Source organism: Scyliorhinus torazame, chromosome 9 (genome assembly GCF_047496885.1).
Source record: "Scyliorhinus torazame isolate Kashiwa2021f chromosome 9, sScyTor2.1, whole genome shotgun sequence".
In the NCBI taxonomy this organism is placed as follows: Eukaryota; Metazoa; Chordata; class Chondrichthyes; order Carcharhiniformes; family Scyliorhinidae; genus Scyliorhinus; species Scyliorhinus torazame.
In genome coordinates this window covers 117,948,859-117,968,136 of record NC_092715.1, presented here as the reverse complement: position 1 = coordinate 117,968,136, position 19,278 = coordinate 117,948,859, and the positions used below count along the sequence as shown (strand labels likewise).

General features: G+C 43.2%; 1 protein-coding gene across 1 annotated transcript in view; it reads right to left on the bottom strand.

Moving 5' to 3' along the window:
- The window catches only part of wdr36 (WD repeat domain 36), a 178,800-nt gene that overhangs the window by 116,751 nt on the left and 42,771 nt on the right, over positions 1-19,278 (bottom strand). The window contains exons 4-8 of the mRNA XM_072516420.1: positions 16,790-16,907; positions 13,177-13,309; positions 9,469-9,523; positions 2,232-2,364; positions 1,414-1,589 (exon numbers count right to left, since the gene is read on the bottom strand). Of these exons, the coding sequence (XP_072372521.1) occupies positions 1,414-1,589; positions 2,232-2,364; positions 9,469-9,523; positions 13,177-13,309; positions 16,790-16,907 (615 nt within the window). The remainder of the gene's footprint in view (positions 1-1,413; positions 1,590-2,231; positions 2,365-9,468; positions 9,524-13,176; positions 13,310-16,789; positions 16,908-19,278) is intronic.

Genomic DNA, 19,278 nt, shown 5'->3' with positions numbered 1-19,278 from the left:
GCTATCGGTACAACAGCAAAGAAGTTACCAATGTATTTGCCATCTGTCACATTGATATAATGAGACAGGTAAAGTTTGTTGAGATCACTATGTTCAATAATATTTTCACAATTTTCCTTACTTCAGGTCCCCTCATATACTGGGCAAGGATGTGACAAATGAATTCCTCTCAGGACTTCATTATTTCAATTTTAAACTATCTGCTGAAACAAAAACGACTTCCCAGTTCTGATGAAAAGTCACAACCTGAAATGTTAACTGTTTTTTTCTCCACAGGTTTCTGCCAGACCTAAATATTCGCAGCATTTTGGTGTTATCATTTCAGATTTCCAGCATTAAGTATATAGGGCAGCATATTGCTATTCATTATTTCTCTCAGCTGGTTTGATATTAGGCAGTAATGATATGTCAAACCAGTGTGTGAATTATCTCCTTCCGAAAACTGTCTGGCCACCGTGCATGCCTCCTCCAATAGCAAGGCTGAAACCAAAAGCTCAGTGCACTAGACGAAAAGGCTACAGTACTCAATCACAGTTCTACATAGCACAAACATACCATTAATAATGCAAACATTAAAATGATAGCCATATTTTACTTGAGCATGTCACTACAGTTGGCTGTCTGAAAGGCCTATCAAAGTAAGTCAAGAGACCGTGTCATCATAAGGTAGTAACATTAAAGGGCAGAGACAGTTGCATGAACCACAATAATGATGAAGTGTCACCTTAACCCCAGAGGGTTTTATTTCCCTTATCAAATTTTCTTTGTCTTATAACCTTTTGTTTCTTCCTTTGGGAAGGAATTCCTAACAGGCAGTTCCTGCAAACTTAAGTGAGTAACCAAAAACTGTACAGCAGCACAAACATCATCAGTGGTTATTGCACAGTCATCAAATGTCATATATTATAACCAGCTCAGTATTATCTACTTTACTGGATCTTTAACCCCACACATCACACAGAAAGCCAGGCGTAACCCCATCTCCGCAGGCCATAGCATTACCTGATTTTATGGCTCTGAGGCCATTAATTGTCTGTTGTCACAGCCTCCGCATCTCTAGGAGATGATGCGCTGTCTCTAAGAGCTGCTGGTCAATCAGCGAAATGCCAGCTTTCCAGCACCACAGGGAGCAGTGGTCACTGGTGGACCTGCAGCAGACCCTGGACCAGCCAGATGAATGCAGGTGTAGAGTCAATGTTCACTAACCTGACTAGGATTAGCTTTTGCGGCTGGCGAGATGGGGGTGGGAGGAGTGGTCCCCGAGTGCCTGATCAGGAGGAAACCCCTCGTTCCACGTTTTACTTTATGGCCTCCCCGGGTGGCCATCTGCCACTGGTAAAATTGGGGGTTGTAAAATTCCAGCCAATATTTTCGAAAGTTGCATCTGAAGCGATTAGCTGCTAATTATCTTACCCGGATTGCATTGTCTTCACCAGTGGTAATGAGGAGTGGTTCCCCATGAACAAATGTTAGTCCTGAAATAGCCGTTGTATGAATTTCCCTCATTTGGCCAATCAGCTTCTTCTCCTCCAAATCCCATAGTCCAACATGACCCATAGGACTCCCAGCAGCCATCACTGGATAACCATCTTAGAAAATAAAATGTGAAATTGTGTAAGGAGTATTCTAATAACCATGTACAAAGTTATAAGGAGTGCCGTTTGGTGCATGCCTGATAAATAAGACATTATAATAAATTAGCTTTCCAAAACTACTGCTTTGCGATGTGTCGACAATTGAAAGATTAACATATTTTCAAGCCATCAACAGCAGGTTGTATAACAATCAAAGTTTTACTTCACACAATGAAATACTCAAACTATTTAATCAGTCGGTGTAGAATTGGCTGCTGTGATACTAAAATTATAACACATTGTGTTTAAACAATGATATTACAGCTGCATCTAAAAGATTTTAAAGGTTCCTAAATATTTTTTTCATTTCTTTTGAATAAATTTAGAGTTCCCAATTCATTTTTTCCAATTAAGGGGCAATTTATTGTGGCCAATCCACCTAGCCTGTACATCTTTGGGTTGTGGGGGCGAAACCCACGCAAACATGGGGAGAATGTGCAAACTCCACACGGACTGTGACTCAAACCTGGGAAATCTGCGCTGTGAGGCAACAATGCTAACCATTGCGCCAATATGCTGCCCTCCTAAATCTTCACATAATACACGATATGGTTAAAGCTTTCATTCCCATCTTAAACCTATCTATAATCCAATTACCTGTGCGAAATGATATTGCTGTGATTGGTCCCCAGTCTTGTTGAAATGTCATCAACATCTCATCATATTTCAGATTATGAATTATTATCTGACCAGATGTGAGGCCGACAGCAACTACATCCACTGCTGGGGCCTAAACAAGAGAATAAAAACAAATACAAACTGGGAAATTAAAATCTTTGTGCAACAATTATTGTAACTTTACCAAAATGACCATTTCTACACATGACTACTGATTTAAAGTGAATGAGTAAACGGAATTCATGAGATGAAACTTTACATGCTTATTTTGAGGATCATACTCCACAATTCTGTGCATTTCTCTTAAAATCCACAAATCAGTAACCTAGATTATAGAATTATTTTCCTCAAGTACTTACATTTACAGATGGAATGCCAGTATTTTAATAAGTACCACCTTTTTTATTAAAGATCAATTACCCAAAACAATGCCATGGCTCAAATTATACATTAAATAAAGGACCTATGAACGTTACTAATGAGCTTATGACTACTCACAACTCTGGAAGTATCTACACCACATGAACTGCAGCGGTTCAAGAAGGTGGCATGGGCAATTAGGGGTGCGCAATAAATGTTGGTGTTAACCAGTGACGCCCAAATCCCATGAACGAATAAATACAAAACAAATTAAGTTGGACTCACTGTAGCTGCAAACGTAGTTGAATATCTAAGAAGTTTACCACAAGAAGTGTGGGGCTAGGAATGGGGAAATTTCCTGCATTTCCATTTGTACAAGCAGCATTTATTATGACACCTAGCATTTTAAAGGAAGTGTAAAATATCTTTGACAAGTCAAACTGAAGCTGTTGTGAAACTGGGTCAAATTCATCCATTTAATAGCTATATTCTCATGGCATTGTGTAGTTACCTCCAATATACACTTGCATTACGTTGTGAGTGGTGATATTAACACCACTTAATTCTTGGAATGCAAGTAGGAGGAATTTAGTGTTCCAGAAACAGGTGCGCATGGTAGAATAAGAGTTCATAATAGGGCAATCGTGCACCAATTCTACTTCTACCCCAAAATTAAAATGCACACCTTCAGGGTCTGTCATGAGCAATTAATCATGTGACCAGAATAACCATTGTTGCCGGATGGTTATCAGCTAAACATCCACAAAATATGATGGGACCGGTAGCCAATTTTGCACAGGCACAGGGACATAAGAACATAAGAACTAGGAGCAGGAGTAGCCATCTGGCCCCTCGAGCCTGCTCTGTCATTCAATGAGATCATGGCTGATCTTTGTTGGACTCAGCTCCACTTTCCGGCCCGAACACCATAACCCTTAATCCCTTTATTCTTCAAAAAACATCTATCTTTATCTTAAAAACACTTAATGAAGGAGCCTCAACTGCTTCACTGGGCAAGGAATTCCATCGATTCACAACCATTTGGGTGAAGAAGTTCCTCCTAAGCTCAGTCCTAAATCTACTTCCCCTTATTTTGAGGCTATGCCCCCTAGTTCTGCTTTCACCCGCCAGTGGAAACAACCTGCCCTTCATAATTTTATACGTTTCTATAAGACTCCTCCCACATCCTTCTAAATTCCAACGAGTACAGTTCCAGTCTACTCAAACTCTCCTCATAATCCAACCCCTTCAGCTCTGGGATTAACCTAGTGAATCTCCTCTGCACACCCTCCAGCACCAGTACGTCCTTTCTCAGGTAAGGAGACCAAAACTGAACACAATACTCCAGGTGTGGCCTCACTAACACCTTATACAATTGCAGCATAACCTCCCTAGTCTTAAACTCCATCCCTCTAGCAATGAAGGACAAAATTCCATTTGCCTTCTTAATCACCTGTTGCACCTGTAAACCAACTTTTTGCGACTCATGCACCAGCACACCCAGGTCTCTCTGCACAGCAGCATGCTTTAATATTTTATCATTTAAATAATAATCCCTTTTGCTATTATTCCGACCAAAATGGATAACCTCACATTTGTCAACATTGTATTCCATCTGCCAGACCCTAGCCCATTCACTTAACCTATCCAAATCCCTCTGCAGACTTCTGGTATCCTCTGCACTTTTTGCTTTACCACTCATATTAGTGTCATCTCTAAACTTGGACACATTGCACTGTGGACTATGGAACAGCTGCAGGCGAAGTTTAACAAACTTGCCTGTTGAATAAACAGTGTGTGTTAAAGAAACTTCATGCCTTGGCAAAGACAGATAAGAACAAACAAGGACAGCAGATGTATCCAGTTTTAATTTGTAATGGCCAAACCCAGGCCATTGTATACCTGGCTGAGAATTTTCGATTGTGGAAAAAACTAGAAGCTTCGGGGTCCTGCAGGAACAACCATCGCATAAGGAAACCCTGAGTCCCGGTCTCCGAGAAGAAGACCCATCGAAGGGAGACTGACTGCCTCACCTTGCAACAGGTAGTATTCGAGTCCAAGCCATGGGTCGTGTGGTTCATTGTAACACATAATCAGTACTTTAACATGTGGAATAAAGAGCATGTCAGTGTTTATCCAGCGTTTTAAACATTAACAAAGATTCAGTGGTATGAAATATCTTGTGTGAGTGTTTCTTTATCCGCCACGTCAGTTGCACCTAGTCTGAGGGCAACACCATTTTGAAATGTCTTTTATTACAACATCCTGGTTGCTTGCAGGCAGTGTGAATTAGTCTGTAAATGGAGCAGTAACACCATCTCGCGCTCTCTCTCTGGGGTCAACAGATTGGGAATTTTGAAGGACACTTCAATATCCCAAAGCAGCATTTCCAGAGGAAAGAATGTTAAAAAAAGGCTCAGCTGCGAACAACAATGAAGGAACCAAACAGTGAACTCTTATTATTCCCTTTTATCTCTGAGGCACAACTGGTGTCACTTTTGCACACTTTATGTTGCGACGTTCAGGATACGAGTTTAGCTTTGTAAAATATCTTTACCCGAGTGGACTGTTAGCACAAAAAAAAAATCCCTTTGTGTTTAAACTCAAGAAAGCCTCTCAGACCGAGTTGAGAATTGCAGATATTGAATATCTTTATTCCTAAAAATTACAAAGAAACCTGCTATGAGCAATAAAGGGGTGTGAAAGAAAGGAAGAGTCCCAACACGTGCCGCCACTGATCGCAACAATGTTGATCTGGTTATTTTAAAAATGGGATGTTTAGCTTCATACATAGTGGCATTGAATATAAAACTCAGAAGTTATGCTTGACGTTTATAAATCACTAGTTAGATGTCAACTGACGTATTAAGTCCAATTATGGATATCGCACTTTGGAAAAGATGGGGAGTGTGCAGAGGAGATTCACTAGTTCAATACCAGAGATGAGGACTTCGGAAATGTGGAGAGACTAGAGAAGTTGAGATTGTTCTCTTTAAAGCAAACAGATTAAAGGGGGGGTTAATAGTGGTGTTCAACATTATGAAGAGTTTTGATAAAGGAAGGAAATATTATTTCTACTGCTAGGGGGAACCAAGACACAGATTTAAGATAATTGGCAAAAGAAACAACAGGGAAAGAAGGATTATTTGTTTGTTTTTTTTAAACACAGCAAGTTGTTATATGATCCACATTGCACTATCTGAAAGGGGGATGGAAGCAGATTCAATAATACCTTTCAAAAATAAATTGGATAAATACTTGAAAAGGAAAAACTAGTAAGCAAGTGATTGAACTGACTGAAAGAGCTATTCAAAGAGTCGGAACATGCATATTGGAATAAATAGTCCCTTCCAGTGCTGTTTCTAGGAGAGATTCTGAAATTTACAGTGCCAGTTCACTCATGGCATTTTTAAAAGGTTCCAATGAGTCACTTAAATGCTAAGAAACATTTATGAATAAGTCCAATAATTTTACTGGAAAGCAAGAGCATAATGCTTTCAAATAGATAATTGAACTGTGGTCATTTTAAAATTATACTGCAGTCAAACCTCAGGAAGTCTGTTGTTCGTAACCCAGATCGAGCTAGAATTTCCTTCACTGAGAGTATCTACTGTTCCTTATATGGAAATAGGTCATGTGCAGCCCACACCACCAGAGATGGGACACCTGAGACGGGCTCAGATGGCCTGTTAAACAGTCATCAACCTGGTAGAAGGGCTGGTGGCCCCGATCGGATAATGGAGGGTTTGAAGGCCGTGCAGTCGGGCAAGACCCCGGGACCGGACAGGTACCCAGTCGAGTTCTATAAAAGGTTCTCCAGAATATTGGGGCCGGTACTGTTGAAGGTCTTTAACGAGGCCAAGGAAAGAGGGGTTTTACCCCATACGATGTCACAGGCCATGATCTCACGCATTTTGACAAGGGACAAGGATCCGGAGCTGTGTGGTTCTTATAGGCCGATATCCTTGTTGAACGTGGATGCCAAAATTCTGGCCTCTAAGATTGAGGATTGTGTACCGGACGTTATAGGGGAGGACCAGATAGGGTTTGTTAAGGGTAGGCAGCTGGGAGCAAATGTAAGAAGGCTGCTAAACGTGATTATGATGCCCCCAGAAGGTAGGGAAGTTGAAGTGGTGGTGGTTGCGATGGACGCGGAAAAAGCCTTCGACCGGGTAGAGTGGGATTACTTATGGGAGGTGCTGGAGCGGTTCGGGTTTGGAAGGGGCTTTGTTGACTGGGTTAGGTTGCTGTACAGACAAATAGGACGACTTCGGAATATTTCAGGCTACACCTGGGGACGAGACAGGGATGTCCCCTCTCCCCACTGCTGTTTGCGCTGGCGATAGAGCCGCTGGCATTGGCTCTGAGGGCCTCAAGCGGCTGGTATTGGGGGGGGGAGAAGACGACACAGAGTCTCGCTGTATGCGGATGACTTACTGTTGTATGTCTCAGACCCAATGGAGGGGATGGGGGAAATTATGGGAATTCGGCCGGTTTTCGGGATACAAGCTTAATATGGGGAAGAGGGAGTTGTTTGTGGTTCAGGCGAGAGGTCAGGAGAGGCGACTGGGGAAACTGTCGTTTAGGGTAGTAGGGGACAGTTTTAGGTACTTGGGTATTCAGGTGGCGAGGGACTGGGACAGGCTACACAAATTGAACCTGGCCCGGTTGGTGGACCAGATGAAGGAGGATTTCCGGAGATGTGATGTGCTGCCGTTGTCTCTGGCGGGTAGGGTGCAGTCGGTGAAAATGACGGTCCTCCCGAGGTTCCTTTTCGTTTTTCAGTGCTTCCCCATCTTCATCCCGCGGTCCTTTATTAAGCAGATCAATAAGATTATCGTGGGCTTTGTGTGGGGGGCAAGCCTCCGCGGGTGAAGAGGGCAATGCTTGAGCGGAATCGGGGAGATGGTGGGATGGCGCTGCCGAATTTCAGTAATTACTACTGGGCGGCTAACAGAGCTATGGTTAGGAGGTGGCTGCTGGGGGGTGAGCCGGCGTGGGTGCGCATGGAGGCGGCTTTGTGTAAGGGCACAAGTTTGGGGCACTGGTGACGGCGCCCCTGCCGTTCCCGCCGGCGTGGTACTCCACTAGTCCAGTGGTGGTGGCGGCCCTGCTAGTTTGGGGGCAGTGGAGGAGAAATGTGGGAGCAGAGGCGGCGTCGGTGTTGTCCCCAATCTGGAACAACCATCGGTTTGCCCCGGGGAGGCTGGACGGGGGGGGTTCCGAATTTGGCGGAGAGCGGGGATTGACAGGATGGGGGATTTGTTCTTGGAAGGCAGCTTCCCGAGTATGAGGGCGCTGGAGGAGAAGTTTGCATTGGCTGGGGGAAATTAACTCCGATATTTACAGGTACGGGACTTCTTACGGAAGCTGGTACTAACCATCCCACTCCTGCCGTTAAGGGGGATTCAGGACAGGGTGGTCTCTAGAGGATGGATAGGGGCGGGGAGCGTCTCGGACATACATAGAGAGCTTATGGGTTCGGAGGAGAGGCAAACCGAGGAGCTGAAGCGAAAGTGGGGGGGGGGGGAAGAGAGAAAGAGAGAGAGATAGAGGAGGGCCGCTGGGCGGACGCGTTAGGAAGGGTCAATGCTACCGCAACATGTGCCAGGCTCAGCCTGATTCAATTTAAGGTTGTTCACCGGGCTCACATTACAGTGGCCCGGATGAGCAGGTTCTTTGGGGTGGAGGATAGTTGTGCGAAGTGTGCGGGGGAGCCAGCGAACCATGTCCACATGTTCTGGGCATGTCCAAAACTGAGGGGGGTTTTAGCAGGGGTTTGCCGATACCATGTCCATGGTATTAAATATGAGGGTGGCAATGAGTCCGGAGGTGGCTATTTTTGGGGTATCGCAGGATCCAGGAATCCAGGAGGAGAGAGAGGCGGATGTTCTGGCCTTTGCTTCCCTGGTAGCCCGGAGGCGTATATTGCTGGCATGGAGGGACTCAAAGCCCCCGAAATCGGAGACCTGGCTTTCAGACATGGCAGGCTTCCTCTGCCTGGAGAAAATTAAGTTCGCCATGAGAGGGTCTCTGCTGGGGTTTGCCCGGAGGTGGCAATCATTCGTCGACTTCCTCGCAGAGAACTAATCGTCAGCAGAAAGGGGGGTGGTTCGTTTAGCGTAGGTTAGGGGGGTAAGTAATGGCAAGACCTGCCGGAGAGGGTGGTGGAATTTGCACTATGTATATATTATTCTTGTTATGCATATTCTTGATTTTGTTGCTGTTAAATTGCCAAAGAAATACCTCAATAAAACGTTTATTAAAAAAAAAGTCATCAACCGGACCATTAGCTGCTGGGACCCCCGCTTCCGAGATCTCATTGGCTGGAAGCCAGAGAAGTTTCTGGAAATGCGAGTGGAGGAGGGATAAAAGTAGGCATCTCAGAGACACCAGAGGCAGAAGGAGCCGAGCAAGCAGATGAAGCAAAAGACCAAGCAGAGCAAGCGAAAGAGGCAGAAGGAGCAGAGCAAGCGGAAGAAGCAAGAGTATGCAGAGGAGCAGAAGAACAGAAGATAAGCAAAAAATCGCAGCAAAGACTCGGTGAGTGACCAGGCCAGAAGGAAACAAGCAAGAAACAGCCAGCGGGAATCACCTTTGCAAAGAGGAACCAGAGGGAGTCATGGATCGGATCTACAACTTACCAGGCCACCTTTGCGGGTAGTATAGTCGAATCTTGGGGGTTTCTTGTATATATAGTGAGCAATTTGGTATCAAATTGGCAGCATGATAGCACAGTGGACATCTGGGTAAACTTTAATTACGAAGCTGGTTGAAGTATCTGAATTGGACAGATACAACAAAACTATAACATTTAAACTGACCAGAGCACATTACAACAAAATATTGCACTGACCTGCTGAAGCACAGCTACTCCTGAGCCCCAACCTTGAAAGGTATATAAAAGTTTGCTGGAACAGGATCAAAAGAAAAAACAATCACATTGGAGGGAATGATAAACAGTTGAATTCACTACACCATTGTTCAGTTAAGGAAATTCCTCAGCTACATTTTTGGGACATTACTTCTTAGTCATTTAGCTGCTGTTGTATCGGAGTCAAAGGTTCTGCTCCTTTTCACAAACACCTTTATTGTAATTTAACAGACTCTGCACAAAACTCAATCATCACATCACCTGATACAAAGGCCACCTGAAGCCTCTTTACATATCAGTGTCAATTATTGGATACTTAACATAAAGTAATTGGAATGTCTCTTAACCCATTACTTAACATTACTTGCCATCACTATCAAGAGTATTAAAAATTAATAACTCATGGAAATCATTATTAATCTCTTTGAACCATAGAAAAGTTACAGCACAGAAGGTAATTTGGCCCAACTTGTCCAAGCCAGCCTGAGGGCACCCATGTGCCCTTTCTAATCCTACTCTCCTGCACCCTCGCGCTGTAATGCAGCAGTGCTAGCCACCATACCACCGTGCCGTGCCATATGACAAAATATTACAAATGTTATGAATTTATGAAAAATTTGAATATTACAAAACAATTCCACAATATTATTTTCTCTATTAGAGGAAAAGTAAATCAAATATATTTTGGAATACCACACCCATATCAATAGAATACGCCAAGTAGCTATTTGCCAAGTCCAATAAAAGTTACGTACAGTAAAAATGTGCGTTATCCAGCACAACTTGGCAACTGGAATTGCGTTGTTGGGTCTGTTTTTGACTGATGAGGCCTCTCATCCCTCAGAAGCTGGTGCTAATACTTGTGGCCAAGTTATTATGTTCACCATTTCCCATCAATCCCACTGTCTCACAACTGCTAACAATTGTGAAACTCGTGGGCAATCTTCAAAGGCATGCCCTCACTCTGGCCTCAGCCTCTCACTGTACTGCAGCATCATATTCCTGCAGCATTGCTCACTAGATTCATGCACTCCTGCACTTCTCGCAAGAGCTCAACATCACCGTGCATTCACCCAGCCATTCACTGGATGATATCTGGAACTATTTGATTGAAAGAAAATTAACCAACAATTTTGGTTCACTGGCATCACCCATTCCTGGAACATGCCAGATCAGATTTTACTATAGTTTCCTAAGTGTTTGTAAGGTTCATTTGGTCAAATGTCACGGGCAGGATTCTCTGTCAGCTGATGCCGGAATCGGGAAACGTGATTAGGCAGAGAATCTGTTTCACGCCAAATCGCAATTCTCCGGTCCCTTGAAAGCGGCATCAATGTGTTCCAGTCCACACGGACAGTAAACACCGATGGCATATTATTAGCAAGACTGACCTGGTTTTCTCTGGGGCCTCCACGATTCCCCGCCTCCACAGGGGCGAATTCCCGACGGTGAGGTTCACTTATGCTTTTAAAAATCATGAAGCAGGTGCCCTGGCTGCTGAGGGAGAGAGAGGGGGTACGGAATGTGTCTAACATTGCCATAGTGTGCTTGCAGTCGTGCCGCTGGCCAGGGGGGCTGCTGCCAGGGTGGTGTGGGGGGGAGTAGCGGGGGGTGGCCTGTGGGGTCGGCGTGGACAGGCACGGAACATCATTGCCGTTGACTGCAAGGCAGCCATGCAGTTGCACATGCCACTGACTGCCCACTGTGAACATAGGGCCTCAGGCCCCTCACTATACTATACTGCAGCATCATATTCCTGCAACATTGCTCACAAGATTGCATGAACCCAGTGAGCAATGCTGCAGGAATTTGATGCTGCAGTATAGAGAGGGGTCTGTGGGAGAGAGAGGTCATGTGACCCGTGGCCCTAAAGCACATTCCAGGAGCTTTCTTAACAACCTTGTCTACTTGAACTGCTGTCTTTAGGGACCTGTGTACTTGTACGCCAAGATCTCTCACTTCATCTACCCATTAGTATATTCCCATATATTATGTACTCCCTATAACTGTTTGACCTCCCTAAAAGCAAGACCTCACACTTCTCGGTGTTAGATTCCATCTGCCACTTTATCGCCCACTCCACCAATCCATCCATATCATTCTGGAGATTATAGCTATCCTCTATCCTGTCCATCACTCGGCCAATCTTTAGGTTGTCTGCAAATTCCCCTATCATGCTCCCCATGTTCACGTCCAAATCTTTAATATACAAACAGTAAGGGTCCCAAAACCGAGGACTTTGGAACACCACTTGAAACAACTTTACATTTACAAGGCACTCTTCAACCATTACCCTTTGTTTCCTGTTACTAAACCAAATCTGCCAGGTGGGACTTGTCAAATCCTTGCTAAAATCCATGTACACAACATCCACTGCACTACCTTCATCAACTCTTTTTGTCACTTCCTCAAAGAATTCAATCAAATTTGTGAGGCAAGACCTTCCTTCAACAAATCCATGCTGACTATCCCTAACCTGTCCGTGCCTTTCCACCTGACAGTTAATCCCATCTCTCAGGATTGATTCTAGTAATTTTCCCACTACTGACGCAAGACTAACTGGCCTATAATAGTTTGGCTTTTCCTTTGATTCCTTTTTAAACAATGGAACCATGTTTGCATTTCTCCAGTCCACCAGTACCTCCCCTGTATCTAGTGAGGATTGGAAAATCATCATCAGAGCATGTGCTATCTCCCCCTTGACAACTTTCAGTAGCCTCGGAAACAATCCATCTGGCCCTGCAGGCTGATCAACTTTCAAGGATTTAAATCCTTCTGAGTACTTCCTCTCTCTATGCTTATTCCATCCAACATCTCAATGTTCCTCCTGGACTACTTTATCTGCACCATCCATTTCCTTTATAAACATAGAGACAAAATATTCATTTAAAACCCTTCCCACAGCCTCTGCATCTATACACAAGTTCCTTTTCATCTCTGATAGGTCCCACTTTTTCCTGAACTAACTGTTTACCATTAATATATTGGTAAAACATCTGGGTTTTCTTTAACTTTACTCGCTAATCTTTTTTTATGCCCTATGATTTCCCTATTTCATTTTTGACTTCTTCCCTGCACTTCCTATATTCGTCGAGGCTATCTGCGGTGCTTAATTCTTTGTGCTATCATACGCTTTCTTTTTTTGTTTGATCTTCCCCTGGTGTTCCTCTAGGCAACCGGCGGGGGGGGGGGGGGGGGGGGGGGGGGGGGGGGGGGGGGGGGGGATTTTAACTCCTGCTTTATCTCTGTCGTGTTCCATGGTGATACCGAATCTAACTGAATCATGATCACTATCCCCGATATGGTCACCAACTGTCACTTCACCCACTTGCTCTTCTTCGTACCCCAAGACTATTTTCTATGCTGTAAACCCCTGTGACTATGACCTAAGTCAAATATCTATTCAACGAGGAAGGAACTGAAGTAAACACAATAGAATGCAAATCCTATGCAATATAGAATTACACCAAGGCCTCAAATAAAACAGGACGCAATGCAATATGTTGGAGCTACAGTGAAATCCCAAATTTCACTGGTCTTCATCTTTAATAAAGGTAAAAAAGTTGGATTAATTTTTTGGTTTTAAATGAACTTTAGTTTTATCTGAATTATATGAAAATTTATTATGGGAGCAGCAACTTTAAGTAGAAATCTTGACACTACTAAAACGATTAAAGAAGCTGAACTGACTTGGACTTGATATTCCATAGCTGAAGACTCCCTTGAAGGCTGCCAAGAAGAATTTTGTTGATATAGGTACTTGGGTGCAAAAGGGCAGAAACTGTGAAGATGATTTTATCAAAGTTCAGTTGAAGATATTCCTCTGTAAATAAGATAAAAGCAATAAATAATTCAACAATTACTGGCATTTTTACAATACCAAATGTACTTTATGAAAATGTATATTTCAAAAACTAGAGGTATTTGGGCTATGGGTGGGGACATTTTCTTGCCACGCCCATCATATTGAATCCAGAAACTATATCATAAACTTGTCAATTTTGTTGTTTTTAAATATTCTAGCACTATGCATTCCATGCATAACATATGGTGCCTTCAAGGTGACACTTTAAACACCAAATTCCATGTGATTCTGATTAAAAGCACCACATGAAGTAGTACTGAACCTTACATCAAGAAGATCACAGGTTAAGAGCAACACGGTGGCGTAATGGTTAGCACTGCTGCCTCATGGCACCAAGGACCCAGATTCTCCCAGTGTCTGCGTGGGTCTCACCCCCACAACCCAAAAAAGATGTGCAGAGTAGGTGGATTGGCCACACTAAATTGTCCCCTTTTTGGGAAAAAGAGAATTGGGTACTCTAAATTTCTTTTTTTAAAAGATCGCAGGTGCAAACATTCATTGGGTTAAATTATCACCATTTCATGCAGCAGTAGGGCAATACAACTGGTATCAGTGCTCTTGGGCTATGGGTGGGGACAAGTGTTGTGTTGGGTGTTCTGGTGCACAAATGATCCAACACGGCTGTAGATGGTACAACTCTGTTTTATTGTCGAATCAACGGTAACAACTAACTACTGGCTTGGGTACGTGCTTCACCAGCTAACCTGTGGACCCAGCCCTATCACTATCTTAACGAGGCACTCAGCACATGGTCTATGTCTGAGAGGCGCGCTGTGAGCTCTGTGCTCTGAGCTATCTCCTGGTAGAATGAGCGGGAACTGTGGTGTTGCCTGTTTTATAGTGCATGTGCTCTCACTGGTGATTGGCTGCGATGTTGTGTGTGTGCTGGTTGGTCCAACTGCCTGTCCATCAGTGTGTGTGTGTGTGTGTGTGTGTGTGAGTGCACCATGATATGCTTATCTGGATATCATGACAACAAGGACAAAAATCAACCAGTATTCCTACTTCCAATTACTATCAGGTATGGTGGTAGAACAGTGAACTAATGCCCAAACACAAAGAATGTCCATTTTGATGAGGTTTCTGAAGGCTACATGACATGAAACCCACAACGAGTCGCTAATTTCAGACATGTGAGCTGAAAATTAAATAACTAAACATCATCGAAAACCAAAATGAATAAATAGTGCACATAATAATAATGTACCGCGTCCTGGAGAGGGGCATGCACAAGGTGCAAAACACTGGGCCCCATGGGCTCATGTCACAAATGGAGTTCCTGTCGTTGCCCAGACTAAGCAGCCAGAGCTCCAGATCAGAAAGACCGGCTTTACATTGATCTCCAAGCTAGCTGATTTATTTAAAGGGATGAAGTAAAATGGGAGGGCGGGAGGACTAAAATTAACACCACACCAAATTAATTAATTTAACCGTAGATTTTCCACTGATCTCATTTCTGTGAAATATACCCATTGAAATGAGGTGTCATTGACATTCTGAAGTGGTGAAGGTTTAAGGTAAAGGCACTGTCTCTCTGTTCCCCTGGCATCATCTTTCAGAATCAACCACCGTGTAGAATATTGGCCGACAATAGAACTCTACAAAAATAGACGTGTTAGAAAGTACAATTGGTTTACCGCAGTACCTCATGCTTGCAATACAAAAGTTAATTCCTACTTAACCTGGGTTTTCAGTAACCAAAAGATGAAAGTGCTGAATTCTACAATATATAATGAGCTACCAAATGTCAATTTCATATAAATGGGGCACAAAATAAATTCCAGTCCCACATGGAAGCAAATAATGTTCCTTGTATAGACTATAAAATTGATCATATAAAAACAAAGATTTTTTTGAAGATGAACAATAGGGAAACATTCAGGGGCGGCTCCTTTTATTTTGCATGCTGTAACATCTTTCCAAATCCAGCAATGATGTATCTGCTTACAGTGCCACCTTAAGGCTCCGAGGCAGAGCTGATGGGCTGGACTTTCATGGAGCTGGGGAGACTCCATGGAGGTGCAAAAATAGCGGCAGAGACCAGATTCAGGCATTCCCGATCCCCATTCCTGGCACCCCAATTTTCACCAGTGTGGATTAAGGATAGAGACTGATTCAGATTGCACGCCCGGACCCTGTTCAGCCAGCCTGGCCTGCTCTACTGAGAGGAATTATGTTCCAGTCCTCTTCAATTTTCATCCGGCCAGCTAAGGATAAGTGGTTCACATCAGCTCAGAGATGTTTAGATGAGGGAACCTTTTGAAAAGCAAGTTTACCCCATGCCACATTATGCCCTTCTACCCATCCTATCCTCCATGCCAAACTATGGCACTTACATGCCCATTCACCTGCTGTATATTCTGTATAGAACCAATGAACCTATAGTGGCAATATGATGTATTCAAAAGCTTTGAAAAGTTATTTATTTATCATTTTCTACTTTCTCCTTTTACTACATGGCAATAAAAGCAGCAATCATTCAGATCATTTAAAGTATTAATGGAAACTGCACTTCAAACATCCATCTTGTGTAAATAGACATTGTCCAATTGACAGACTGTCAATCAAGTAATGTTTTCCCTGGGGCTCAGCTGATTCCACAATCTAATGGAGGTCTGGACTCTCAGCCAAGGCTCATTTTATATTCTTGGCTGTGAGCCCAGACATCTATTGCAGTGCTGAACACCTGCACCCCTACAAACAGCAACATAGTTTCTGCAGAGACTGTGTTGGCCCCGCTACCCAATTCTCTCCAAACGGCACAAATTCTTCTTACATCTTTTATAACGAAAGCGGTCCTGATTTTGGGGACCATCTCTTAGAAAAAGACAATACCATGAAATATTGCAATTATGAAGCTAAATGGATGAATAGGTAACTTGTCAAAAACCTTCTACTGCCATTGTGACCATTTGTTTCAACTGGAAGTCAAAAGAAATTGTAAGTGGAAGGAAATCAAGTTCAGGGACTCCACTACTTAGTCAGCTGTTACTGCACTTCAGTTCAGGTGCAGTGTATTTATTCTGATCTTGTAAACTCGTGGGATCACCTATAGAGCACACACAAACAAACTACTCATTATGTTGCTGCTGCTCTTATTAGTGACCTATGTGACATATATATTGGACATGTGTAACCAGACGCCAACAATGGATGTTAGAATTTTACTAGGACATTGGTGTGGTTGATTGGCGAATGGAGAGTCTTGAAAAGTGGAAGAAATAACGTGCATCACCCAGGGGGAGGTGAAGGAGCCCAGAAACAGGAGAAGCAACAAGGACCATGATTTTTCTCTCTTGTCCTGTTAATGTACGAGAGTGTTATTTTATATGTGGGTTAAATTGCTAATCTCAATACTTCTAAAATGTCATAGTGTTTGAAGAGATTAAACTCTAGTAGTAATACCAGAACAAGTACATTACATAATCGCAAACTCACCCTCTGATTGCACATCCCAAACAATCAGTCTGTTATCTCGATCCACTGAGATCAAATGATCACCAAAGGTCAACAGGAGGTGGACCTCTGCATTATGGCCTTTGTATGAATGCACAATCTAAAATTATGGGGAAAATTGATTAAATTATTAGAGAAAACAACTTTTTGTTGCTAAACTAAAGTATTCTACTAATAAGTTTAACGAATGATTTCTACTGAAATGATTACACTGAATGATCAATATATACACTGAAATGGGAGTAGGCCATTTTGTCCCTCGAGTTTGTTCCACCATTGTAGGAGATTATGCTTGGCTTGTGGCCTAACACCATAGTTTTTTAAAATTCATTTTTAGGATGTGGTTACCGCTGGATAGGCCAACATTTATTACCCTTCCCTCAATGCGTCGAGAAGTGGTGGTGAGCTGCGTTCTTGAAACGCTACAGTCAACATGGAGCAGGTACACCCACAGTGCTGTTAGGGAGGGTGTGAAAGGATTTTGACACAGCTCCTGAGAAGGAACATGAATATAGCTCAATTTTTTTTAGTGTGCAGTAATCATCAAGCCAGACAACAGCCTCTGCAATGGTTAAATGGAGCTGAATTTTGTCAAAGGACAGTCTTGAATGATTTGCTAATTAAGGTGCACCATAACTGCAGTCCTTGCTCCCGGTAAGACCCCACTTGCACCCATTTGCTGTACAAGAGCCATGGCCAGTACAGAAACGGTTGAAGAGTGCCCAATGTTGGCATGGCAGGTTTTTTCTTTTTAAATGGTGGTGTGTTGGTTCCATTCCTGCTGTCATCGGATCACTACTGTTAATCCTTGGCACAGTAGTTTTAGCTATATAAGCTGATGTGTTGGAATGTAAGCAACAGGTGCATTGGCAAGGTCCTCATGTGGCTGATGTAAACTTTCTCCAGGAGCTTTCTTGTTGCAATCTCAATTCCAAATGAGGATGGTGTGTAACTTGGGAGGGAGACTTGCAGGTGATAGTGTTCCCATGCATCTGCTGCTCTTCTGGGTGGTAGAGCTTGCAGGTTTTGAAGTTGCTTCTGAAAGATCCTTGATAAATTGCTGCAATGCATCTTGTACAGTGCCTTATACTGTGTCAGTGGTAGGAGTAAAGGTGTTGATGGGATGCCAATCAGCGGGGTCCTTTGCCCTCATAGTCATAGAGTTTTACAGCGCAGAAAGAGGATCTTCAGCATATCATGTGTATGCCGAATAAATAGGCAAACACAGATTTCAGCAAGAAATTTAGAGGGATTTTGAGGAAAACTATTCACAGAGGGTGGTGGAAATCTGAAACTCACTGACTGAAAGGGTGGCAGAGGCGGAAATCCTCAACATTTAAGAATCATTCAGATGAGCACTTGAAATGCCATATGGACCAAGTGCTGGAAAATGGTATTATAATAGATAGCTGCTCAATGGTCAGCAGACACAATGGGCCGAAGGCCCTCATTCAGTGATGGAAAATTATGACACCATCTCTTCTTAAATAAGGAGACAAGCACTAAATGTAATACTCCAGGTGTAGGCTCACCAATGCCCTGTACAGTTATAGCAGGACTTTCCTACTTTGATACTCCGTCCCACTTGCAATAAAGGCCAATATTTCATTTGCCTTCCTAATCACTTGCCCAGAAGAGCAGCGGGGGGTGTTCACAAGGGAAATGGAGAGGTTCCAGGCCCAACATGTTCCCTCTTGGGTAATAGGAAAGAGTAACAAGCCCATAAAACCATGGATGACCAGAGATATTTAGGATACAATGAGAAGGAAGAGTGGCTTTTAGCATATATAAATCAACAGAGGCATTAGTGGAGTATAGAAAGTGCAGGATGGGGCTTACAAAAGCAATTAGAGAGCATTAAGAGAGGATATCAGAAAGCTCTGGTTGGTAAAAGTAGGGAAAATCCCAATATGTATATCAATGGGAAGAAGATAACCAGGGAAAAGAGAAGGGCCCATTAGGGACCAACGGGGAAATCTGTGGGTGGAGCCAGAAGACATTGGTAGGGCGTTGAATGAATACTTCATGTGTCTTCACCCAAGAGAATAAGGAGGTAGATATAGAACTCGGGGGAAAAAACGGCGAGGCTCTTGAGCAAATCGTCATAGGCAATGACAAGGCATTAGAAGTGTTGAGAGGCTAAAAGACTGAAGAACAGCTGATGTGGTTCCACTATTTAAGAAAGGTTGTAGAGATAAGCCAGGGAATTACAGGCCAGTGAGTCTCACATCAGTGCTAGGGAAACTTTTGGAGAAAGGAGAGAACCTGTCTCCACTTGGAGAGGCAAGGTTTGATCGGGAATAGTCAGCATGGCTTTGTCAGAGGGAGGTCATGCCTAACAAATTTGGTTGAATTTTTTAAACATGTGACCAGGTATGTGGATGAGAGTAGTGCATTTGATGTAGTTTACATGGATTTCAGCAAAACCTTTGACAAGTTCCAGTGGGAGAGTTATAAAGACAAATGCACAT